A 25613-nucleotide genomic window follows, 5' to 3' on the forward strand; every position below is an offset into this window, starting at 1 on the left:
TTCTGTTTTCATTGGGCAGACGAGCTCGGTATATACTGAGCGTCGACAAAATTCATCTCACAAAATTGTGTTGTGAATCTTACAATATGGCTTGGATAAGAAAAAAGAGAGCCAAGTCAAGACACAACCTAGTACTAGTAAGGCCATCTCCAACCATGGGCCATAGACCGAATATGACTCTAAAATAATGTAAAACTCATCTTTAGCCATGGGCAAAAAAAAAATTGGCCAAATTTGTAGGGCCACATTAGGTCCTTTGGCCTCGGCCAAATTTTATTTGTGGGCCTAGCGCATGTGCTTTTCAAGAGGAGAAAGTATCATGCGTAGGCAAGAGCACGAAACATCTCGTGCAACTGCAGATTCAACAGCCAATATTAAAGGCGCGTTGACGTTATCATCGATGACGTTAGCTAGCCATTAGGCTTTTATTTTTATTTTTAAATTTTTTTAAATTCGTTTTGTTTTAAATATATATATATATATATAATTGGTTTCTGATCGTTGGAGGTCAAAACTATTGATTAACGGTTATTTTTTATTTATTTATTTAAAACCTTTTTAAATGTTTTAAATTCATTTTGTTTAAAAAAAAATATAAATTAAAAATATTGTCTCTAAATCATAGTTTAATTAAATTAAACAATATATAGTTATGGAACATATAAGCGTTGTACCATAATTTTTCTCAAAATAATAAAATATATAGAGTCCTAAAATATAGTCATGCATGGACATAATTGGGGATGGAAAAATTTAGCCATACATTATTATTTTTTAAATTAATATTTTGAAAAATTAAATTTTTAACCCCGAATTACATTTAGTCCTATAACTTGAGATGGCCTAACTAAATTACTGGCAGTTGAAAAACTACAGCTTGGCCACATGACCTCAAACTGCAAGTAGCCAACGGTCTCTTCTACCACACACGCACGCATTCACTAAAATTAGATCCTTAACACACGTTAATTATAATTCTCTCTTTTTGATAATTTATTTGCAAAACAATAGAAAAGTGTCTCCCACAAGATTGGGCCAGGGCCCTTCTCTCTCTCTCTCTCTCTCTCTCTCTCTTCCATCAACTACTACTAGAACCTTCGATCACTGTCTCAAAGACTCCAAATTTAGGGTTTCTCGAGGGTTTATCACACAGCCAAAAACCCTAGAAAAGCCCAACTCCACGAAAGACTTGATCTTTTTGGGTAGTTCGTCAAGCTTTCCCAAATGGTTCGCTCCAATGGCGTCAGGCTTGTCCACTGGCTCTCTCGTCGCTCTTTTGCCTCCAACCCCATCCACAACCCTACATCCTCCGTATGATTCCTCATTATTTCTCCCTTCTTCGATTTGATTGTACTAATTATTGTCATTTCCTATTATTTTTGTTTTAATTTACTGTGAATTTCTTTTCTTAACTTTGATCATGTTTGAATTGCTGCTAGGCATGCGGGAGGATGCTTGGAGGCGGTTTTAGGACATTCAAGACTGGGGTTTGCAACAATTCTAGGGTTTTAGGAAATTATACTACTACTAGTAATGGTAGGTCAAACACCCACTTTTCGTTTTTTGAATTCTACTGAGCATTAAATTTCTTATTCCCCCCTTTAATGGATTATTTTGTTTTTGTTTCCTTTTCTCTTCCCCCTCCCCCCCTCCTTTTTTTGCAGTTTGTAGAAAAAGTTGGTTGCTTGGAGCTCTGAATACCAATTGGTTCGCTGCAAGATCAATTCATGGAACTGGTACCAGACACATACATATGTTTTCATTTTCTTTAGTTGTTCAAGTGTATACAAATATATTCTTGTTTATGCAATTGTGCACGTCAATTATTCGGGATAATTTACTCATTCAAATCCTATCTGATTTTGACATACCATGAAACTGTGTCTTTAGTTTAAGTTGAAAGACTATGTATTATGAATTTTTTTTTGGTATAAATGTTATGTGGAAAAGAACTGGAGCTCAAGGATTTCTATATTTTATTGGGTACTTTCTTGCAATAACATGCCATTATTTGTTCATTTTGATACTGAGAACATAAGGGAGCATGTGGAATTTAATTATGGGGCTTTTCCTGCCTTTTGTGCACCAGCATCTATGTCCACAAGAGATTACTATGATACACTGGGTGTAAGCAAGAATGCAAATGCATCAGAAATAAAGAAAGCTTATTATGGGGTAGGTTTTCTTTGCTTCACTTCCCTTGGACATGCAGTTAAGATTTTGGGATGCGATTCTTATTTTGTACTGTAATGGATATAAAACTATAATTCTAAAATGGTTACAACATTTAAAGTGGTTTTCCAGAATTCTTAGAAAGTTTCTATAATGTTAGTTCTGCTGTTGGAAGAATAAGAAGTGTATAATGATAATGCATAATGTCAGTACCTATTGTAGTTAGTCAGTGGAAGTTTAGTCGTTTTTCCAGCTGTACTCATTGTTTGTTGTAATCTGAATGTGTATTCTACTTCCCTGGTTCAAGTTTTTTCTGCTCTGAATCATGCTAACTTTGATCCATCATCTCCCCTATTTATTTTGCAGCTTGCAAAGAAGCTCCATCCAGACACAAATAAAGACGATCCTGATGCAGAAAAGAAGTTTCAAGAAGTTCAAAAGGCCTATGAGGTTATTTTTTCTATTCCCGAAGTTCTTGACTATTACTATTAACATGCTAAAAAGCAACTTTGTCAATTTTTGTTGCAGGTTTTGAAAGATGAGGAAAAGCGTCAACAGTATGATGAGGTTTCACTTCTGATCTTTATCTTTATGCCTTATACCTTTTATTATTAAACAATTAACTGCCGAATACCTCCCTGATGAGATGCTTCTTGCTGAGTAGGATGTGGAATAGGTCCTTGGTATTTTGCTCGTAACACCTTGTATTTAATGCTTTTGTAAGTATTACATGACAATACATTAGATGGGGGTAAAATTTGCTTTGGTCAAACAGTTTTGCATCCATGTTGATATTTCTTGTGGTGCTAAGATATAGAAGTTTCAAGTGCTGTTTTGGTCTCTCACTTCTTCTTTTAAAATAATTTTTAATATGTGGTTGACAGCAACACTGCTTTTTATTTTTTTTAATTGGCTTTTGAAAATTGTGATTAGCTGGACTTAGCGCAACCGGTTGGGGCTTCTTTAGGGCTTATACTAATTTTGACTAATTCATTTGGTTTTGTTCTTCAGATCCTTATGTGTATTAAAATGATGACAAATCATTCAAATAAATTTTAAAGTGATATAAGAGAATTGTAGGATTCAAATTCTACCCAATTTATAATCCATATGGAGATTTCCACTATGTTTCTATTACAACTTGGATAGTTTGGTGTGCTTGGGATCAGAGTATTATAAGATATAGTAATTTAGTTTGGCATTCTGACAATTCTAATTTTCGAGTGGTCAACAAGGGAATTGCGTGGTCATTTTATTGTCATTACTCATGGGCATTTTACTTTCTTTTAATTTTCTTATCTGGCATAATTTGAACTAAGTTATGCAATTCCCACATTTTTCCTTGCTATGTTATTTTCAACTCCATTCGTATTTAGAGTTTCCCAAGGTTTTAACATATGTTTACCTCCGAGGCCCACATCGATGCCCCCATAATCCCATTCCTTATCTTCATAGTCTTGAAAGGTTCTTATATTTTTTGTTCATTTATAATAGCAAACAATAACAATCACACAGCAAGTCCAACAAAATGTTTGCTTCTCACACACCCCCACACAACCACCCACACAACTAAGATGATTTGGCAGAAAATTTTCATTTTCAAGGTGAGAGGCATTTTATAAACGATAATGCTTTAAGTATTTAGAAATCCATGTGATGGCAAGTAAACCTTTTAGCTTTGTGATCATCTCAACTGAAGGACTCCTGTTGTACTATGGTTTTACGTGTTCCTTGTCTAATTTACTCTTGTTGATTTATGCCTGCACTTATGTCACTAAGTACACTTTTGCAGGTTGGCCATGCTGCATTTGAAGATCAAGGCAATGGCTTTCCCAATGATTTCAGGAATCCATTTAAAGATATCTTTGATGATAATGTAATGACTTTATCCTTACTGTAAGGTTTGTTTGATTGTTGATATATTTTATCATTCGGAGTTTTGAAATTTTTTATCAAAATTTTGGTAAACTAAAACAGTGTCATTTAGAAAAAAAAATTTGGTGTTGCATGCAGTCTAACTGTTATGCAACTTCATCCATGAAGAATACTTAACATGGCATTTTTTTGTGGCAAGTGAATATATTATGTATATTCTAGCTGTTGTAATTTGTGAACTTACAAAAAATTTCAAGGATGTGTAAGGAGCCTTTTCCATCACATAATCTTTTTCATCTTGATGTGGATGTGGCACTATATGTCATTATATTTGGATACACTCCAATCTCAAGCTTAGTTCTTAGTTTAACTTGGAAAATGGTTATGCCACTCACAGAACATCTTGATAGCCCCAGCCCTGGTGAAACATGTTATGTTTAGTTTGTTTTATTTCACTAATTTGAAGTTTTTTCTATTTAAGCAGTATGTTCCTGCTTCATGGCTCTTTCTTATTTTCTTGCTCTTTCTTTCTATTATTTGTAACTGGTTTTGTTAAGGTCGGTGCTACTGCAATTTAGTATGTGATGTGGGGTTGTTGGTTTCTTACTGAAGAACTTTCAAACTTCATGATCATAGAAATCATATCATACTTTCTACAACAAAATGAAGTACCATCTATGTTTCCTAATTATTTGCTCTTGCCTTTTTTTGGATGTTATATTCACTTTGGATTGTATGTGCATGTTATTGGTGGGGTGCTGTTTCCGATGGAGATTAGATCTTCAGCATTTTTCGTCAGAATTTTGGTGGTCAGGATATCAAGGTTTTATCCCTCTTCATTTTTATCGTTGATCTGTGTATGTGCTTTAGAATCTGCTTCATGACCTGGATTTCTTTTCATAAAATACACAGGTTTCTTTGGAACTTTCCTTTATGGAAGCTGTTCAGGGATGTTCTAAAACTGTGACATTTCCAGCTGCAGTGGCCTGTGAAGCTTGCGGTATGCTGATTCTGCTCATTTCTAAATGCCTTTGCTACTTTTGAAAGTATGCTGTTGTGGCATTTACATTTGTTTTTTGCTCGATAGTATTTGAATGAAACTCCCTTATCTGATTTATTTTGCCTTTGGATCTTTGCAGGTGGAAGTGGTGTTCCTCCTGGCACCAGACCTGAATCATGTAAGCGCTGTAAAGGGTCTGGCATGGTCAGTTTTTCTAAGAACAGAAACCTTATCATTTATTTGATCATTAAGAATATCACATCATCTGCTCTTGTTAACCATTGATTTTCTGCATATCCAGACTTACATGCAAACTGGCCCATTTAGGATGCAGACAACTTGTACTCAGTGTGGCGGTACTGGTAAAACTTTCCCGGTATGGTTCACGTCATATCTATAATAACTCATTTTCACTATTCAACAAACAAGTTTAATTGTCTATTTTTATTCTCTAGACATGTCGTGTCATCATTTTTTAAGTAGTCTTTGTTTGCTGCCTAGTGTCCCAACGTTGTTACTTCATACTTGCTTTATTGTTGCTTTTGTTGGCCAGCTGTTAGATATTTGCTTACTTACTGGAATGGTTCTGTGGGTGGGCTGGTTTGTTCCCACTTTCTCATGAAGCACGTATTTTGTTCAATAAAGAAGTGGGGGAAGTGAAACAAACATGAAAATCAACATGGGAAGATTTCCTGTGTAATAATAGTGTGCTTGAAATTGAGTTTCATGAATACTTATAGATGAGTTCCTGTACTTTTTTGCCAAATGTAATTTTAATGTGTTCCTATAGATACATGTAATGCACTTAGGCACTTTTGTGCATAGGTTTGTATCCGAATATCAATGAGATTTACTTTGTTAAGAATTGAGTTTCGAAACCCTTCCTTTCTTTATAGATCTACTTGGGTAATGTTAAATGGTTATGCTCCGATTTCATGTTGTATTCCTATTGTGTATTAGTTCTAAATGTTTACTGTATAACTCTTTAAATGTTATGAGTTATACTGAAATACATCACTTTTTGGTTTCAGACACTTTGCAAATCATGCAATGGGAAACGAGTCACAACTGGAATGAAGTCAGTCAAGTTAGATATCATGCCAGGTATTTCCAATAGTTTTGAGGCATTGGGGTTGCTTCCCAATGGATAATTGTGGTTTTTCTGTTGCCAAGGATCATTATTTTTGCTCAATCGTTATATATATATATATGGGATTTTATGTACTTAAGTGGGGTTGCCTCTCGTAAAAGGAATTATTTGTCATTTTGTTAAAATAATCATGAATCATAATTTGCAACAAAGAAGTCGAACTACAAATCTTGGAACTATATTTGCTTGTTTCTGTAATGGTGGTTGTAATGACTTTATTTCCATCTACAGGTGTAGATGACAATGAAACTATAAAGGTGTATAGCAGTGGTGGGGCTGATCCTGACGGAAATCAACCTGGTGATCTTTATGTTACTGTTAAGGTGACCTGCATAAGTTCTAATCGCTGTTGACGTCCTTGCTTTCTTTCTCATTATTGGTACCGTAGTATCTATAATCCTTTTGTCTTATATATGTACATCTTAATTCTGTTTGCAGGTTAGGGAAGACCCAGTTTTCCGTAGGGAAGGTGCCGACATTCATGTAGATGCTGTTCTGAGTATCACTCAGGTACTGCTTAAATCTTTTAGTGCTCAAGAGTGTTGTTTATATGCTCTAATGCAAGAAAATCTTGAAGAGTGAGTATTATGAGATGGAGAAATAGAATGATCTATTTTCACTTCGGCATTATCTAATTACCTCGAGGTCACCAAGCAGCTAAAGTATGAAAACTCTGTTGTTCAGTTTCTATGATTATTGTGTTGTTGATAGATTCTTGAGAGTTATAATGTTTCTAGGCAGACTAAAGGATCTTAAATGATGGTTTTGGGGAGTTCCCTACTGTGCTGTTTCTTTCTTGTAACTTGGGATTTCCCATCTTTCTTGTACTGAGAAATGTTCATTTATTTGTATATAGAGGTTTAATAAATGCTTTTTTTGCAGGCAATTCTGGGAGGAACTATTCAGGTCCCAACTCTCACTGGAGATGTTGTATTGAAGGTTTGTTTTGGAACTCATGCATGATCAGCACCATGTTCTGAACTGAAAAGGACAGATAAATTTGATTTTCTGTAGAGGTTATTGTTATAATACTCAATGTGGCAATATTTTAAGTTGCTTTCTAATTTGCAGGTCCGTGCTGGCACCCAACCTGGTCAGAAGGTAGTCCTAAAGAAGAAAGGTCAGGAAATTGGATTCATGCTTTTTGCTAATTGTGTTGATAGTTTCTAGCACTGATAAGAATTTTGAGTTTACCCACTGCATCTCCTGGATAGGCTCTAGTTTCCTCTGCATGTCCATTTTGCTTTGCAATTTAGTAATTTCGGTTGAATACACAATTTATCAATCTCCGCTTCATGTGAATAAAACAAGGTCAGTTCTCACTTTTCTTCCTGTTGATTGAGAACAGGGATCAAGACAAGGAGCTCTTATTCGTTTGGTGATCAATATGTGCACTTCAATGTCAGCATCCCAGCGTAAGTTCTCCTGGCTTCAAACAATTTTGTTAGTATAGCTTGTTAATATGGTAACTTCTGTTTTGACCGGAAAGACTTTCAGTCAGTGTTCTATCTTAGTAACTCGGAACTTGACACGTAATTGTATTGCAGGAATCTGACACAAAGACAACGAGAATTAATTGAAGAGTTTGCCAAAGAAGAGCAGGGGGAATATGGTAAGCGTGCTGCTGCCGGAGCATCTTGATAATATGGGCTGGAGAGGTTTCTTTGTTTGTTAAGATATTTTCTAGTCTTGCATAGCTGGAAGGAGAAGGAATGAGAGGAAGTAGGCATAGCAAAAGGATCCACCCATTCTGGAAGCGGAGTTATTTTAGGTTCCAAATTCCAATTGAGCAGTTCTATTTGTAAGGTTGTGTAATATTTTTTTATACTTCCAAGTCATAATCCGTACTTGTCATTTAGGCGAGGTGATCTGTGATCATCATGCAGTAATTTTGTGACAATGTACATATTCTGACTTATAATCATAATGGACTTGTTCATGTCCATAATTATTTTTGCCACAAATATATTGAACACAGATTGAAATGTTTTCTTTTGGAACTGAATCTGAACTGCCATGTAAATAAACTGCATTATCTCTTTTAGAAGCAAGGCAGTCGAAAGCAATCTTCTAGGCTGAATCTGAATTGTACTTAACAGTTGAGACTGATTGACATCCGAAGAACTCCCTACCATTTTTTCTCCAGATTAAGTGAAAGGATACACTTACCCTGGAAGCATTAACAGAATACAAGAACATCTTACATAAAAATGGGCTTGTTCCACATAACTCGCGTTGATAAGCTACTTTGTAGCGTAACACAGGGCTCCTCTTCGAGTGCTTTTCATTTTTCATCTTCAACTTATCTCACTCTCTCTGTGTTTCTCTCGTCTTCTCCACTCCTTGTCTGCCGCAGCCAAACTCCTCACCTGACAATGTCTTCCACCTGAATAGGCCGGCATGAGGTCGGCCTTGGGTCCAAAAAGAGGGGCAATGTCCGGCCTTCATTTCACAAAATAAGTAAATAACGTTAAAAGTAGTGGTATTTCAATTTCCCTGAAGCTCCCACTTAGACTACACCAGGTGAGTGGTTTTCTTTTTTAGGTTTATGTGGGTTTTAAATTTGAGGGTATTTGTGTCAATTTAGGTGAGTTTTTTGCTATATTTGAAATATTTTACAAAAACTGACATTTTTGAAATTAGGAGTCCAAATTTTGGCTATTTTTGATCAATTCTCTTTGTAATAGGAGCAAAGCTCGAGTTACAGCGTATGAAACACACCATTTGCATTAAGCCTTTGATTAGCAATTGTCAAATTCAATTTATTTCTTTCTTGAATCAGGAAAAAAATGATCGCAGTATTACATGTACCATGAAAGGAAACATTTATGTTGAAAGTCCTTTCAGATGATTCTTAAAATTTGGCAAAATATAGAAACAAAAAACAGAATTTTTCCATCCGTCGGTACTAGGGCAAGTCCTACATATGGGGCCTATTTGCTCCGGAAATTGCTCTTTTGCTGCCTGAATCTATCTGCAAGCCTGATTATTATACTAAAAAATTACAGAGAACATCCACGGATTTCTTACACATCTCAAGAGTTCTCTACCTTCCAAAAGTTCAGTGGACTCGGTTCTCATCCTTAAACCAATAGAAAAAATTCTTCCCTCAAAATAGCCAAACCTCACAAAGAAACCCACCTTGTCAGCTAATAAAATCTGACTTAAATCTCAAGATGCAACTTTGGTTTTTGATTTCGGTTTCTTGGCATCCAATGCTCCTAAGCCTTTGCCCAATCCAACTGGAGGCTGACCTTCCTGGTCAGTTGTTGATTGATCTTTTTTGGCATCCGCCGGACCATGTACAGGATGACCGTTGGCTTCCTTTACTCCATCAGTTTCTCCATTTTCTACTGCATCTGGGGTTGCACCTGAATTGATGATATTGAGAAGCTGGGTAAGTGGAGGCAAAGCTTGGACTGGAACACCGTGTGGACGTATTAAGAGGCCCCTTGCTGCTGCCTTCCTCCTAACTTCAGCTGCTGCACGAGCAGCCCTCTCATCAACTCCCCTACCGCGTGGAAGAGTTTCACCAATTATTGCGGCATTAAGAGATTTGTTGACGGAAGGGTTAGAACTCCCAGACCCACCGGCTATGGCAGCAGATTGGAATGCCTGCATCAAGTCAGGATGAGCCTGACATGCAAAGTTAACTATTAACTGGAAATCAAGATTCTTGGTGTAAATTATACCACGAGATACGAAAGAGGGTCTCAACATCTGGAGACCGAAGGATTAGTATCCTAGCAACATTTACAAAATGCTCTCCAAATAAGTTACAGTTATCTCCTTTTCTTTTCCATAAAAGATTCCAAAAACACATCAGAATATCTAGTGTGCAGAAAGCACACAAAAAGTAGGCTTCTGAGCCTTTCATGGAAAATTAGAAATGAAGAGGACGCAGAATAGGAATAGGCGACAATAAGAATATGACTTGGGAAGATATTTAAAAAACTAACCACAAATTATCCTTCAATTCAACAAGATTTTGAACTTATTAGCAAAAAGGAGCATCCAAAGTACCTTCAAGATGTCGATTGCCTTTTGAGCTGAAGCAGCATTCAATTGACCTTTTTGCTTTTGTGCATTCATCTTTCAAACAAGAGAAAAAAGTTTAAGAATCAGAACCAAATAGTAATTAAGTATATGCAACCAACCTCCAGTATGATTTCACCAAGCAAGGTACAAATACCTGTAGCTCACGCATCTTAAATGTCTTCATCCAGTTTTGAGAGTCACGTGTTCGTGAATCCTCCTCGCCCAATTGTTTCACAAGTATATCGTAAGTTTTCTTCTCATGCTGCAACACCAAGTGTCATATGGAACAGTGAAATGTTTTCTATTAAGTGAAAATTACACTAGAAGGCAAAATGTCATTATTATTCTTCCACTTATTCAATGACATCTAAATTAAACACTACTTTTAATATTGTTCTTTCGTTTTTCACTCATTTTATTGCTTCTATGTATTAGAATGCTATATGAAGGTAAAACATATTTTTGACAACAGCAAAATGAAAGATAAAACTCGTCCTCTACAGAGCCACAGTAATATTCAATTTTCTTTCTATGTTTTCCATGCCTGTATACATAAATACACATAATCACACGCATGCGATAACACATGCACATACATGTGTGTGTGTGTGTGCGCACGTGCTTAAAAGAAGCCCAAACATGGAAGCAGAGATGCGGAGATCAAGATATCACTGTCTAAATTCCTAGAGAGGGGGGGGCGGCGCTATCAATTTGTGGAATTTGGATGTCCTTTAGTTTTGTATTTTCTATTTCCAAAAGGGACATACCTGGTGAGAGAGTTTGAAGGCACCCATACAATTAAATGCAATAGCAAGTGCATGATAGCATACAGCAGTCTGGATATGTTCCTCCCCTAGAAGTCTCTCATTCTTTTTCAAAGCCTCTTGCAAATATCGAAGGGCAGTGTCCATCTTCCCAAGATCCTGGTACATCATAGCGACATTAATGAAGGTTGCAGCGACATCAGGGTGATCTGGGCCAGATGACAAACTCAGTAGGAGCAATGCCCTGGACATGTGTCGTAATGCAAGCTCTGTCTGATTAAGTCCGTGATAGAAAAGAGCCATATTTCCATAGCTGCCATAGCAAAGTTGCAAATGAAGGAGCCCAAAATCAAATCCAGAAAAACAGAGAGAGAGAGAGAGAGAGAGAGTAAAATCAATCATTAAAAGCAAGTGTTTGAACGCTATTAACAAAAATAGATATGAAAAATCAACTAATTCATATAAGAATTTCAAACTGATTAAGTCACCACATCCACTTTCAGTTCATGGCGTCCCAATAGATAATATTTCTTTTTATTAATATTAATTAACTAAACGTTTCTTCCTTACTTTCATTCATTTCTAGATTATTAGTGAGTGAGCATGTAAGATGGGTACTTTTCCTACCTCACTACAACTCAAAATATCAGAAGACAGGAGAAGGAAAGGGGGTTGAGGGGGCACAGAAACGAACATCAGCAGAAATAATCCAATAAATGTCACATAGTTAACGTCAGTACTGGGCAATCTTGCCAAGACTCCAATATTTACCCCAGCATTGATTGGAAATAAATCTTCAAAAAAAGGAAACGTGACAATTTGCATTGTCATCCTGAAGAGAGCACCCAAATATCACAGAATTTTAACAATAGTTAACAGTTTCAGTTTATGTTATATAATCGTAATGTATGAGACTAACACAGGAAATTCAATTCAGAATAAGTATTCAACAACCATCTCAGTTAATGAAACAAAAATAAACACAAGAACCCAATACCTGTGAGCAGTGTCAGGGTGGTCTAAACCCAGGCAACGCTCGTTTATAATTAGTTCCTTGTGTTGTTGCATTATGGCTCCCGCCATATCTCCTGCATGATAAAGGACCATGGCAAGATACCTGAAATTAAGTACAGCAAAAACATCAGCTTAGATGTAATGTGCATCATGAATAACTAATTACAATTAGAAACAAATCTGTCGAACAGTTTCAGGAGGCAATGCATACCGACAGCAGTTTGCAACCTCCCGATGCATTGGACCAGTAACCTGCAATCACAAAAAAGAGAGGATATAATAGTATTAGACAAGCGCATTTCATGGTAAATTTATGATAACAACCCAAATAATATTATTCACCTGCTGAAGTATTGAAAATGCTTCAGAAAATAATGTGTAGGCTTCGCTCAGCATTCCCTGATATAAAAAGTGCAAGATAAGTGACAAACCACATTATTATTTGAACATGATGTCAATCACAACGAACTGATACTAGTTGCACTTTGTGCACGTCCTAATGTCCTGATATCCCATCATGATTTTGTTCTATATCCGTCCCTTCTTTTGAGGAAAACCAGTGGACGCATTTTTGTGGGATAGAGTACAGTTCTGAGCTTTGTTGCGAGCATCACACTATCATGTGAGTTCAGAGAACTCCATTCTTACGCTTCATGCAGACAGGAGAAGACTGTTTATTGAGATTTTTCTGTTGTGTTAGTTTATGTTAGGTGTGCAGTTGAGTTTTACTATTCGTAGGTGAACTGCCTTGTCCACTACAGCACAATACTGTTGCACTTGGTTTTGATCTAATAGTTTTACAGTAGCTAAAGTTTATGTTTCTTATCATATATATACAAAGCTTGAGAACCAGGATCCCATGGCATTTTCTGCTGCAATTCCATTTTTGCAAATTTCACCATTTTCGCAGTTTTACCCAATAAGTTTGATGCCCTCAATGAAAGGGGTCCCTTTGGATGAGAATTGCAAAGGACAGTTCTTAAATGGCGATCTAAATATTAGACAACTGAACTACAGTGCCTTGTGGCCTCAACAAAGCCATCCCTCGGTTCTTATCAAAGGGATCCCTCTTAAGAAGGGGACTCATATATAACAAACACATAATGGGATATTAGGACATGTGCAAAGTTTCAGATTTTGAGCGGATTTTCGCCAAACCTATATAAATTCTTCCAGTGAACAATCCCAAATTAATTATAATACATATAAAAAACCAACACCTTAAAGTTGAATGCTTTTTTAAATTTCAGATTATTGCAGAACTAAAACATGTTTGGTTCCATGGTAAATGCAGCATCTCTATATTCTAATGCAACAATTATTGGTCATCATCAGATTTATGGTAAATGTATCCCAGAACTAAAAGATATAAAAATATACACCGTGACATTCTTTATATTAATATAACTTCAAATTAAAGTCTTGACCATCGTTTGGACATAGCATTGACTTCAAGGTTCTCACAGAAGATTATATTCTGGTTGAGAATGTTTCCTTACATCCTGAACCTAATGCTATCACAATACCAAGATACAAATTCTTTGAAGAATCATTGATAAACAACAGAGTACAGCGCATACCTCTGCCAGTTGGATCTTTCCTGTTTCCACAAGATCCTTAGCTTCTGAACACACAGGAACTGAGTGTTTCACTACAGGTTGAAGATTTAAGATATCTGATATTTGGAAAGGTGCTGCAGAATTAAGATCATATCTGCGAGCTGCAATTGTAATGCCCACCTGCGAATGAAACCAAAGTCAATTTGTCCGCCACTTAGAAGCGTAAGTGATTGTGAAGCAAATTTGAGTAGCAACCAAGTAAATTGGACCAGAAGAATTTATAGTTACCTTCTGACAAAGATTACGTATAACAGAATCTTTCTTTACACGAGTCCTAGCATCCTCTGGCAGCTCAAACTATCATCAATGGCAAATTACATAAAACGATAGGTTAATAAACACCAATCAAAGATATCCTTTTGAGGACCAAGTACTAAACTTGGAGATCCCACAAAACATATACAAGTCCATTTTAATTTATACAGCCCTGAAAAATGTTATGAAACAATATGCAACATGGCCCATGGAAATAAAATCAACGAGATCCCCACGGGGTGTACATATTTCTCAACAAAGAATTGTGACCCGTTAAAGTTATTCAGGGAGCATAATTTCATCGCGTCAAAAAGTTATTCAGGGATGTCAAATTCTTCCTGGAGAGTCAGATATTATTGATAATTGATACCTGATATTTGAGCTTTGCAAATTCTTGAATGTCAGACCATAGAGTTTCTGAGCTAACATGCATAAATGAGGATTGATTCTTTCTTGTAGATGCTCCATCCTTCCATCTTCCTTGTCCCTTGGACAGCTTTCCTGAAGATTGATGGCCTGTTTGTTCCTGAAGATAAAGGAACTTACAGTTACAAAAGGTTCCTCAAACTCAATAAATAGACCAGTTTTGCTGAGATATGCTTGGTATTACAAACATTTGTGATTCCCAAAAAGTTCAAGTTAATAGTAAACTGCATATAGTTGCAACTTTTTACTGCAAAACAGTACTTAGCTGAGCTTGAAAGAGATTACAGGGATCAAGAATTAGCTTAGAACAACTTAGCACCGAACTTTCTTTCTAGTTGATACTATAAAACATACTTTTTTGGGGGTTCTAGACTGCACACTATTAGCAGCCACTTTAGAGCCAACAGCTTGACTGCTTCCGAAAAAACAGTTGAAGAAATGGGAGATTGCAGGCCCAATATCATGATCATCCGTTTCTCTCAAGGCATCCTGCAGACAAGAAAGTAGAAAAGACCATGAACCACTTTCCACCAGAGACAAAAAGATTGAACACTGAACATTGACAATTGTTTGAGTGTGCTCAGTCAATAATAACTCTCGGATACATGGGCCAAACATCAAGGACCTGATTGGTTTTTACTATTACTAGAGAACAAGTAGGAAAGGTGGAAGGATGGATCTGAAATAGTAATTAACACTTACGAGATAACCAATCCAAGGCTACATTTTTGAAGCAGGCCCATGAACCAATTAATAGGAACTAGAGTACAGATTGGCATATAACAGCAGAAATAAAGTTTCACATGGATTGATATTTCTCAATGTCTGTAACAGTTACAATGAAGTCTGAAACAGGTATATAAAAAAAAAGTAATACGATATAAGAGCTCAGTTAAAGACATTAGGTACCACTAGAAGAAGTTGCACCTCAAACTGAAAAAGTAACAAACTCATACTGTAACAAGAGCAAGGGCACGAATGTATTGCAGGGAAGTTTATTTATTTGCTGTAGTAAGAATTCCTTCTCTCCGACTATGTGTTTGGGAAGAGAGGGATGGTGTAGAAAGAAAATGAAGAAGTTATTTGAGGCATAAAGATTACTTCAACAACTGAAACAGCCTAATGGATGTTGCTTAATCGTCACGCAGGCATCTTGCAAGAATATGTTTGGCTAAATCCCTTTAAATATAGTAAGCAACAACTCCAAAAAAAAAAAAAATCATGAAACTGCTATCAGAGGACTCATGGGAGTTGTATCCCTCCAAGAGACCTGAATCAAATTACTTAGGTTACGACTACAACATAATTTTTATGGAAATAACACCCAGTAACATATCAACATTTGCTGGTCCCAACAGGACAACATTTCAGTTTTTATAACCTCATAACATGAGACAGACCATACAAGGAAATGCTTATCACCTTGAGAATGTGCTTTGCTGATCTCACCACAATCTCATTAGAGCAAAGATCCCAAAGATGAGGTAAATGTCTGGTCCCATCAGCCACCTGTTGAAAACATCCAGAGGGTGTCAAAAGCAATATCCCTACATATTCAAGGCAATCAGTCACCCAGACCTTGCACATTCCATTTTATATAAATCCTTACTAGGAGAAGAAAAAGGAATACTTCCACAGTTTCTACATGCTAGTAGTGGTTACAAAGTGCGAAGGATTTATTAAAAACCATAATCCTTACTTTCCCGATATAGCGAACATTAATTCCATGAGCATGGAGTGCTTCAGTTAGTGTTTGCCCATCCATGGGTGATACTTCCAGTGTGCAAAGGTCTTGTATAAACTTCGGAAGCACAACATCTGTAAGATACAAACTGGCTTTCCTCACATTTCCTTCGTCTGCTGCAATCTCCTGGAAACAGGAAGGAAAACAAATAATTTATACAGGTTTAAACTCAGTGAGAAACAAAGCAGAAAATTAAAATGTCCAAAAAATACCTCCTCACTTCCCGCCAACTTAAACTCAGTGAAGACATTAGGGTTGAAAAGAATGTCCTCACATGATTCAGAGCTGTCCGTGGGTGGGGAAGCACCTTCTTGTGCATCTGTGGCCTTCCCTTTCTCCGTTATGTCCTGTGAAGAGCAATAAAATGAGACATCGCCCATATTACTAGAAGGCGAATTAAGAATTCATCCTATACCATGCCAAATAACCAATAAGTTCACCTGTAACATTCTTAAACTAAAAGACATGTTAATTTTAACACCAAAAACAATGAGAAACCCCCTCGCTAAATCAGAATGAGTGAGAAATAAAGCAGATGATCAAAAGGTCCAAAACACACCTCCACACTTCCAGCCACCTTAAACTCAGTTAAGGCATCAAGGTTGGAAAGAGTTTCCTTGCATAATTCAGAGTTGTCGGTGGGTGGAGAAGCACCTTCTGCATCTGTGTCCTTCCCTTCTGTTATGTCCTGTGAAAAGCAACAAAATGAGACACAGCCCAAAGTACTAAAATGCATAAAACGAACTCATCCTATACCATGCCAAATAGCCAATAAGTGTACCCATCACATTCTTAACATACTGAAAACAAGGTGAATTATAACTCCAAAAAAAATGAGAAACCCCCTCTCCCGCTAAATAAGGATTAATGACAAGTATAAAAATCTTTGAAATAATAATACACTTTACTGACATGTTGAAAAAGTATAAACAAGTTTAACAACAATACAACCTTCATAACCTCTATAAGCTAAAGTTGCATCAGCTAAATTCTCACCTCTTTAACATCGGTGATGTTTGGAGAATCATTGGTGACGTGACCTTCTCCCTCACTTGACTTACATTTTGGTTTCTCTGCAGCTTGGACCTTAATCCAATACCCAAAAAAAAAAAAGGCTAATATGAGAAACATATGAAACAAATTCAAAGACAGTATTGATATCAGGTATCATATCTTACCTGGCAGTAAGCAGTAATTAGTTCAGGCCTCAAGATACAAAATCTGGATCCAGGCCCAGTGAAGTTTGCATCACGGGGAGTTACTCTCATCAAGTCAAGGAGATAATGCCTGAAGCAGGGAACAGAATTAAAAAAGAACATGCATGGGTGTACTAAGTTAGGTCTGCACGAATAGATCTTTAATGCAAGAAGTTTCATAAGAGCTGAAGAGATTTTGTTAGAGAAGTTCCGAGAAGTAAAAATTACCTGTCATCACTACCAACAATACCCTTGCATTCTACTGGTGCTGCTAACTTAAAAACATTTCCAGATCCATCAAGGACAGTGTGTTCTTTCAGATGAAGGCGTTTAGCAGCTTCCACCACCTAAGCATACAAAAATCTTAGAATTTTCACAAGAAATTCTAGTCCTGAAGAAGGACATATGCAGTTTTTCTCACTTAAGAAGACGAAATATGAAAAAATTGGTAGCATAATAAAATAATCCGGGTTAGATCTCCCTCACTTTGGAATGGAACTCTTCATTCCAGCATATCTTCTTTCCATTATCAACAGAACCATATAGAAGAGAGTCTGATTTATCCCCTTGAAGAATGCCCGGTAAAACACTCTGCAGTGAACGCATAACAAATAAAACAAGGAGAGAGCAATCAGATAACTTAAAAAAAAAGTTCCTCAAAAAACAACAAAAAAAAGGTATAAAAAAAATCCAAAGCAAATGCAAACCATAGAAACTTACATGCAAATGAAAAGAAAAACAAATTTATGGTCATTTATGTTATGTATGAAACACAGTCGAGTTCAGCAATTAAAAAGACAATTTTCACTATACTTTTTTCTATGGTGGAGTGGGGCTGGCCAAGCTCTAATAGACAATTGTTTTCAAAATTGACCTTTGAACTTATGTCCAGGAAAGGTGCAGCACTAGGATTCCCAGTTTCTCCTAAGACGAAAAAAATTATAATACATACAAAGAACATCCGGTTCGAGACACACCTGAGCTACTACTCTATGTCCCCTGTAATCAATTATGGCCATAGCGAGATTATAAAGTCCAGAAACATCAGCTTCTTGGTATGCCTTGGTGCCTTTCAAATCATTATTTGCAGAAGCATAAGTAGCCTGCTCGGTTTCACCCAATTGTGTCTCAGCAGAAACATCAGGAGCCGATTCCATGGCAACATGACATTCCATTGTACTTGATCTATCACATTTTTCCCCATTGGGAATTCCACTATCTCCATGCAACAAGCTATCAGGAGCCTTCTCAGAAGAACTGCGTAAAGAGCCAGTGCTCCCGATCTTTGAACTAGAATCTGCATGTTTCTTAGACAGCTGCTCAAGGTCCGCATCAACAGCAAAACTGAAGAATATATTATTGTGGACATACCTAGAGCCAAAAAAACCAACATCTTATATCAATTCATATTTCCATGAATCTATTATTAACAAAAGCATGCATGTGTCATAAGAATCAAAGTTACAACCATACCATCAGAAAATGTATTGCCTAGATAGTACATAATTACCAAACCCAATAAGGAAATATTTTTGCTCACCACTTTAACTCAAGGTGTACACTCACCACCCTTCTTAATATTTGACACGTGTCCATAGGCATAACCATGGTTAACTTTTTACTTTGATTTATGTAACCATGGTTATACTTATGGACACATGTCAAGTGTTGAGAAGGATGGTAAGCATACATCTTGGGATAAAGTGGTGAGCAAAATGCTCCCAACTCAATCAAAATAAGAATGCATAATATGTCAAAGACAATTTAACGTAGCTTCAAACTTTGAACTCAATGTAGAAACCCTCATATGGCAATGTTGGTCTGATCCATCATGACTACTAATCAGAGTTACAGTAAAAGAGATTCAATATTATATGTATGCACCAACCACACAAGTAATGGATATTGACCAAATTTTACTTGGGTATATTAACTAGCCAGATAAAATGACTTTAATACTGGAGTAAATTGATACATATATCAATAAAAAGGTAGTGGTACTTAGTTTACTGGGGAGCTGGGTCATAGAGTAACCACCATTAAGGCAGCTAACAAAATGTAATTTACTGCATAGACATAGAGTAACCTAATTGATGTCTTCACGGAAATATGTATTTTTTAAAAGGAAAAAAAAAGGCAATCCTTTCCAGGTCAGACTAACATGTGGAAGCACTCTGGATCAGTGGGATTTATAGGTGGTATGCATCTGCTAATGACTCCAATAGCACCACTCATAGCCGCATCAACGAAGTCTGAAGTCACTTTGTAAAGAGCCCTATCCCGCAAAATTCTGCAAAATATGGCCTACGTGTGAGATAACGACACAAGAATCTAAAAATCACAGATTAAGTGATAAAGTAATTAATTAATGGAAAATACTAAAGGACGTACATAACTTTTAGAACCCACTCTATCAGAGATCATTACCTTTCCTGAGGAGTTGTATGTGGAAATTCCCTACAAGATTGCAACTCCTCATTCCAATCCCTTTGCATGCCAATTAACTCACTACCATAGGAGAGAGTCAGGGCATCCTCTGCTCTGGCTGCATCACGCTCGTGATCTGACAATAGTATATCCTTTAAAATGTATTCATATGTGAAGAAGATAAAACACAACATCAAGCAAACACTAAAACTCAGAAAACCAACTTCTGTTTGCCCTAAAATATTTTATATTAAAAAATTACATCAAGAATTATAACCACATAAAGTGACAATAAATTACATGTACTGTGGGTGAACTCTCCCACTTTAACAATGGACTCTATTATAAAATTCCTTTTCATTTTTGGGTTACACATAGCCCCAAAAGACAATAAAAAATTGGGAAGAATTTAGAAGAAGTTTTGAGACAAAGAAAACATACAGGTAAAATTGAAAATACTCACATGTCGAGTGGAACTCTATAAATATTTATGATCAAGCAAGAAATATTATGCAACATTATAACGAGGTAATGATGAATGGATGAGATTACTTCCTTCTAAAACCATACAAATGATACAAAAAAGTTTGTGATTGAGACTTTGTTAAACATTAAACTGAACGCAAAGTCAATTATCATGCTGATTTGAAGACAACAAGAAAAACTTGTCATGCTTAGGTATCATAACAAAAGCAGGCTGCACACATGTCGAAATAACAGAGCATTAAATTTTATAATTGTTATAATCTATTTTCTTTATTTCTTTAGGAAATAAATGATATTCACTAAGCAGAATTGAAGATAAAATTTGCAAAACAGTAATCTCTATCAGTAGCAGTAATGCCTGAAAGAGGCCAGGCTACCAGACATGTAAAATATGGAGATCTTGTAAAATCTTCTCGAGGAAATTATTATTACAGCACAAAAGTGACACCTTCTACAACCCCAAAATCCTCATTTAAAAGTATTCAAGTCCAACGAAGTTAAGCTCACCTGGAACTGGATATAACCCTAGCCATGAATTTGGTGGCAATAACGATTGAACATTTTCGAAAGGATGTGCAGAAGCCCTCCGCTCCAAAATTTCACGAAAAGCTGCAATCAATAGAATATAATTAATCAAACTTCTGTAAATTTCAAAGAGGAGGAAAAAAAAAAGTAAAAAAGGTCTGAACCACTTCAATTACCTTTTTTGAACTTAGAGCTGATCTTTTGCAAAAGTCCAACAAGTGTGGTAGCTTCCAAATTGCTTTTACTTGGCCGAGGATCAAGAGTATTCCCGGTGCTTGAATTTACATAAAACAGTTTGGTAGTCCCCGTAATACAATGTTTATTACCCTCCATTGTTACTACATCCAAATAAATCAAATCCCCAACAAGCCTGGCAACAAAAACGCCAGACAGCACATAGCTAAGATAAGACAATTCCCAGGAAAAAAGATACATTTTATTTTATGTCATAAGATGCAAGCAAGAGAATTTATGGTTCACCTTCTATAGCTTGGTGGAGGGTTGAAGGATGAAAACACAATACTCTCCACGCATTTGATCTCTTTCAACGGTGATGATAGCAAATTGCTCAATGAACCGGCAACATCCTCCATAAAACCCAAACCATCAAGCTCTGGGACCTCAGTTTTTGTGGTATCTAGATCACAGTGAATTACAGTCCCAAGTTAAAAGTAATCCCCAATGTAGATAACATGTACAATAAATGAGAATATTAGAATGAATTTATGTTAACTGAACAAAATCTCAAACCTCCAGGACTTGATACTTTGTTTTGTGCTGTCTCATACTGTAATGCAAGTGATGTTGATAGTGACGCATGAAGTGTGGACAGGGAAAGTAATTCTCGTGTACGATGAACATGAGCCCTTATAGATCTATCATCATATAAAGCTGCAGAAAAATATTCACATTAGAAGATCCTTTAAGATCTTATAACCCCAAAAGCAACACACTGTTAGTATACCAGGAACCATCTCCAAGGAGCAACCACCAATGGTAATGTCAGAAACTTCAGAAATTTCATTAAAGTCTTCCAAATGATGAGTGGAGCCATCCTTTGTGTGTAGCAATAAGTCATAGCATGTGAAGAAACATGTCTCTGGCGCATCAAGCAGAAACTGTCTTATATCCATAACAGAATCTCCAGGGTTCAACTGCATATTATAATGGATAAGGTAAAATGGATTCAAGGACACAAAATATCTAATTAGATTACATAATTATATCAATATCCACAATCAACTATCAAAATAAAGTGTGCATTGACAAACATGGACAAGGTGCTCAAATTGCATCACCTTTTGCATTTTGCAACCAATTACATATTCAGTGAAATTACAAGCAATATATTATCAAACTTAACTCACTTGTAGATCAAGCTTCTCGCCACTTTGTGTCTTGACAGAGACGGGATACAGATGAAGGTCGCCTGCATTCTCATGGATAGGGAAATCAGAATGAGATAAACAGATTTTTTATAAGAGAATGAGTAAAAAAAGTTAAAAGCTTAGCTCAAAATAACAACAACAAAAAACTAAATGGTCGCCAATTTTGAAGGTAAATGAGCTTGATTGAAAACTTATATAGGCATTCAGTCATGACCTACAAATGTGATGAAATTAAGCCATTATTTGTACAAATAAGTCCATGTCCACGTTAGAGGACAAAAAAAACAAAGGAATAATCCAGCTAAAGTTAATAGTACATTCCAGAAAGCACGGCTATAGAATTGGGGGGGTAGTAGTCACATGTCAAATGCATTGGATTGCCTCTAAAAAAGTGCAAAACACATCCATACATCTTGATGATTTTTTCGTTAAAATATACAAATACATAGAGTTTATCATTAATAAATAAATAAAAATCTGTGTGTCGAAAGCCTTTATCAGTCCAAAGTTCTCGCTATGATACCATCTTTCTGGTCTGCTTGCAATGACAGCATTGCAACAATAAAAAGACAACTTGAGAGGAGAAAGAAAGGAAGAGAGTCCACTCTTAACCTTCATCCTTTGATTTGTTGAATATGAAAGAAGCTACATATGCGTGTATGTGTGTGCATGTGTGACTTTCTCCATCTGCTAAATCAATATGTTATCCTTTCCCTATATGCCCATGCAGTATTCATGTTTTGTGTTTTTATAAGTACTTCCTATGTGTCTGCTAAAAGATATGAAGTGGTGGACATGTCTTTTGTATGTAACGAAGCCTTCACTTACCTAGAAAAATGTAATTATTTTGTACTATCTTAAATTACTTACACAAACATGGTTTACATTATACAAGTGCCTGCAGATTTTTTAAACACATGCGAGTTTGTGTAAAGTTCTAAATGTTTATGTATGTACATTGCTTCTCATTGCCTTTAGGTGGTTAAGGGTTCGTTTGGGAGTGATTCTTGATAGGCCAAAAATCACTTCTGTGGAGAATCACTTCTCCGTATAAACACTTTATGTGATTTTAAGTATTTTATGGGAATCACATGGGAGGTGCTTCTCCCCATAATCACTTAAAACCACTTAAGAGTGACTATATGGAGAAGCACGTGGGATATGTTTCTCCCTATAAGTGATTCTGGCCATCCCAGAATCACTCACAAACAAGCCCTAAATTAATTGTTGTATTGAAAAGGATTAAAGATTCGAGAGAGGGTGAATATGGGAATGGCATATTGACTAGAGGTATTTACAGGTGGAAGAAATATTTGAAGGCCCATAATACCAAATTCACCTTGCTTAGGTTGGCTGGTTGAATTCTCTGTTTCAGACTCTTTTGCCTCTGGCTTGGCCTCAGTTGATTCTTCCACCGCTGAAACACCATTAGCATCAGCTTTGATGGGCTCTGAAGCGCTTGAGTTATCTTTCACAGGAGCATCAGTCGGGACCACTGCATCAGAAGAATTTGCAGCATTATGTGCCACTCTACGGTTCCTCCCTTTATTCGATTTTCCAGCCATTTTCACCACCAATTCTGCAAAGATTTATTAAAACACCCAAAACATAAGCACCACACATGAATAAACACAGGAAGGAAAAAAAATAAGCATGCACACTGCATTTCGTAAGCCACTAAACAATATCACACGAGATGAAGGGCATAAAAGCCCCGAAAGACAAACAACTAATAGGAGAGAGGAAATAAGTATTACTTTTGTGCTCATACGGATACATAAACACACACACATATAGTGCTTTATACATTTATCAAATATACCAGTTCAAAAACATGGAAAGCCTCTTCCTTTCCTACTATTTCAAAATGCACGAATTCAAAGCCGCTGCCTCCTTTCCTCCTCCCCAAACTAGGCATGAAAGCATTATTTTTAAAATAAAGTCATAATATAAAAGGAAAAAGAACAACAAAACAGTAGTTGCAATGGTAAGACTAAGCATAAAAAGAAAGGCCTACATATAAGTTATAACACAGAGCAAAGTCTGGAAAACCACTACAAACAAAAGTCTTCAAGCTTTCAGTTTCTTCATTTTGCAAACAAGTTTAAAAAAAAAGAATTTTCAATCAACTGAGCCAGGTATAACACCTGTTCATTCATTCTCCAAAAAACAAAAGAATCAATTTTCCATTTTTATTTGATATATTTTCACTCCATTTTCTTGGGAACCAAACGAGGAATTAACAGAAATGAAACGGATAGAATAACACTAGTATTATTACCTGTGACGTTGGGAACGATGAATATATGAATATATATCTGTGTGTGTGGAGAGAGGGTGAGAGCCGCACGCTGAGGTTTTAGGAGGGGGTAGAGAGCGAGGAGCAGAAGGCAGTGGCTGAGAGCCCGAGAGGCGGCGAAGTTTCGCCCTTTTATGTGAGAGAAAGAGAGAGAGTGGGAGAGAAAGAAAGAGACCTTCTAATAATTTGGTGACCCATTATTGGTGGGCTTGGGCCTTCTTTCTCATTTATCTACGGCCGAAAAGCTTTTCTCTTTTTAATTGTGAAAATTTACAAGCCAATGACAAATGGATTCTTTTATTATTTAAGAAAATGGGTGTTGGAAAAAGAAAAAGTAATATAATTTTGTTTTTCACCTAGGTTATACTCGATTACAATTTTAATTGATTCGGGTTCAGATTCTTTACTTTCATTTCGTCTGCTAGAATTTACTAGACTTATTTTCTTTACATGTCACCTCATTTAAATACAAGCTAACGGCTATAACATTAACACAACACACACACACATATATATATAAACTTAAATTAGAACTAATCATTTTCTTTAATGAGTTCTTTCTCCAAATCAATATCTTATTTCTTGCGATAGACTTCTTTTCTTTCTTTGTCAAGTGAAGAACTTCATTAGAAACGTGAGTCAAAACACAATTGTTGCGAAATTTAGGTTTACCAAATTAATCAAATTTTAACGCTCGCAAGTATATTGATCAAAAGATAGTATAGCTAAGTAAGCACAGATATCATCCCACAAGGACTGACTTAATTCTTAATATTCCTAACGATTAAACTAAAATTAATTTTAAATTGAGAAACTTTAACGGATTAAATTGATTTGAATTTGTAATTGAGAAAAACTAAAATTAAAGAATTCAATTAAAATTAAAGACAATTGCACGACACAAGGGATTTAGGAAAACCAAGAGAGAAAAACACTAGAGCTGTTGGGAGGCTCCAGCACATAGGCTAAGAACGAACACCATGGTCGAACACGCAAAGAACCAAGGGATATTAGTGCGCGTAGGTTGCTAGGAGCCAAGGCACCCTTCAAACCAATGTACATACCCATTTCTTTCCCCCCATAAGATCTAGCCATGGAAGAGGGGAGAAAAGAATGAAGAAAGATGGCTAAAAATGGGATTCCCTCACTGGAACAGCTGCGAGAAAATCCTAGAGCTCCCCAAACCCTGTTTTTGTGCGATTGGGCAGAGAGAATTTCACCAAATAGGATGAGTC

At 36.3% G+C, this 25613-nt stretch overlaps 2 protein-coding genes across 4 annotated transcripts; one reads left to right on the plus strand and one right to left on the minus strand.

Annotated features, from left to right (window-relative positions):
* LOC18787456 (chaperone protein dnaJ GFA2, mitochondrial) lies at positions 1012-8192 on the plus strand. Its single transcript, XM_020558295.1, has 18 exons — positions 1012-1311; positions 1440-1536; positions 1665-1736; positions 2090-2175; positions 2539-2622; positions 2701-2739; positions 3965-4048; positions 4826-4870; positions 4960-5047; positions 5187-5251; positions 5349-5423; positions 6079-6151; positions 6429-6520; positions 6636-6707; positions 7080-7136; positions 7269-7317; positions 7546-7612; positions 7745-8192. The coding sequence occupies exons 1-18, from the start codon at positions 1225-1227 to the stop codon at positions 7836-7838; spliced, it is 1326 nt and encodes a 441-aa protein (XP_020413884.1). The 5' UTR covers positions 1012-1224; the 3' UTR covers positions 7839-8192.
* On the minus strand, positions 8939-24546 carry LOC18787176 (clustered mitochondria protein). Of its 3 annotated transcripts, XM_020556635.1 has the most exons (31): positions 24361-24545; positions 23902-23989; positions 23419-23658; positions 22059-22120; positions 21656-21845; positions 21442-21582; positions 21172-21328; positions 20868-21061; positions 20674-20775; positions 19681-19816; positions 19415-19543; positions 18231-18624; positions 17740-17844; positions 17482-17600; positions 17236-17344; positions 17054-17143; positions 16617-16745; positions 16270-16404; positions 16013-16183; positions 15736-15822; positions 14668-14802; positions 14258-14413; positions 13861-13929; positions 13594-13752; positions 12356-12412; positions 12225-12265; positions 11997-12116; positions 11003-11312; positions 10390-10497; positions 10221-10289; positions 9006-9833 (listed from the first exon to the last, which is right to left on the minus strand). In XM_020556635.1, exons 3-31 carry the CDS (start codon positions 23642-23644, stop codon positions 9369-9371), a joined length of 4365 nt encoding a protein of 1454 aa, XP_020412224.1. In that variant the 5' UTR covers positions 23645-23658; positions 23902-23989; positions 24361-24545; the 3' UTR covers positions 9006-9368. The 3 variants fall into 3 exon arrangements, with proteins under 3 accessions (XP_020412225.1, XP_007220917.1, XP_020412224.1); XM_020556636.1 differs by lacking the exon at positions 23902-23989 and having other exon boundaries at positions 8939-9812; positions 24361-24546; XM_007220855.2 differs by lacking the exon at positions 23902-23989 and having other exon boundaries at positions 8939-9833; positions 24361-24516.

This window comes from Prunus persica, chromosome G2 (assembly GCF_000346465.2).
Source record: "Prunus persica cultivar Lovell chromosome G2, Prunus_persica_NCBIv2, whole genome shotgun sequence".
Lineage (NCBI taxonomy): Eukaryota > Viridiplantae > Streptophyta > Magnoliopsida > Rosales > Rosaceae > Prunus > Prunus persica.

Bases quoted from the DNA above. Each gene is read 5' to 3' on its own strand.
- LOC18787456 (XM_020558295.1), top strand. From the start codon at position 1,225: ATGGTTCGCTCCAATGGCGTCAGGCTTGTCCACTGGCTCTCTCGTCGC. The intron at 2,176-2,538 runs GTAGGTTTTCTT...TTTATTTTGCAG, and splicing joins TAAAGAAAGCTTATTATGGG to CTTGCAAAGAAGCTCCATCC. The intron at 6,708-7,079 runs GTACTGCTTAAA...CTTTTTTTGCAG, and splicing joins CTGTTCTGAGTATCACTCAG to GCAATTCTGGGAGGAACTAT.
- LOC18787176 (XM_007220855.2), bottom strand. From the start codon at position 23,644: ATGGCTGGAAAATCGAATAAAGGGAGGAACCGTAGAGTGGCACATAAT. The intron at 12,413-13,593 runs GTATGCGCTGTA...TTTTTATATCAG, and splicing joins GAAAGATCCAACTGGCAGAG to GGAATGCTGAGCGAAGCCTA. The intron at 12,117-12,224 runs GTATGCATTGCC...ACTTAATTTCAG, and splicing joins GAGGTTGCAAACTGCTGTCG to GTATCTTGCCATGGTCCTTT.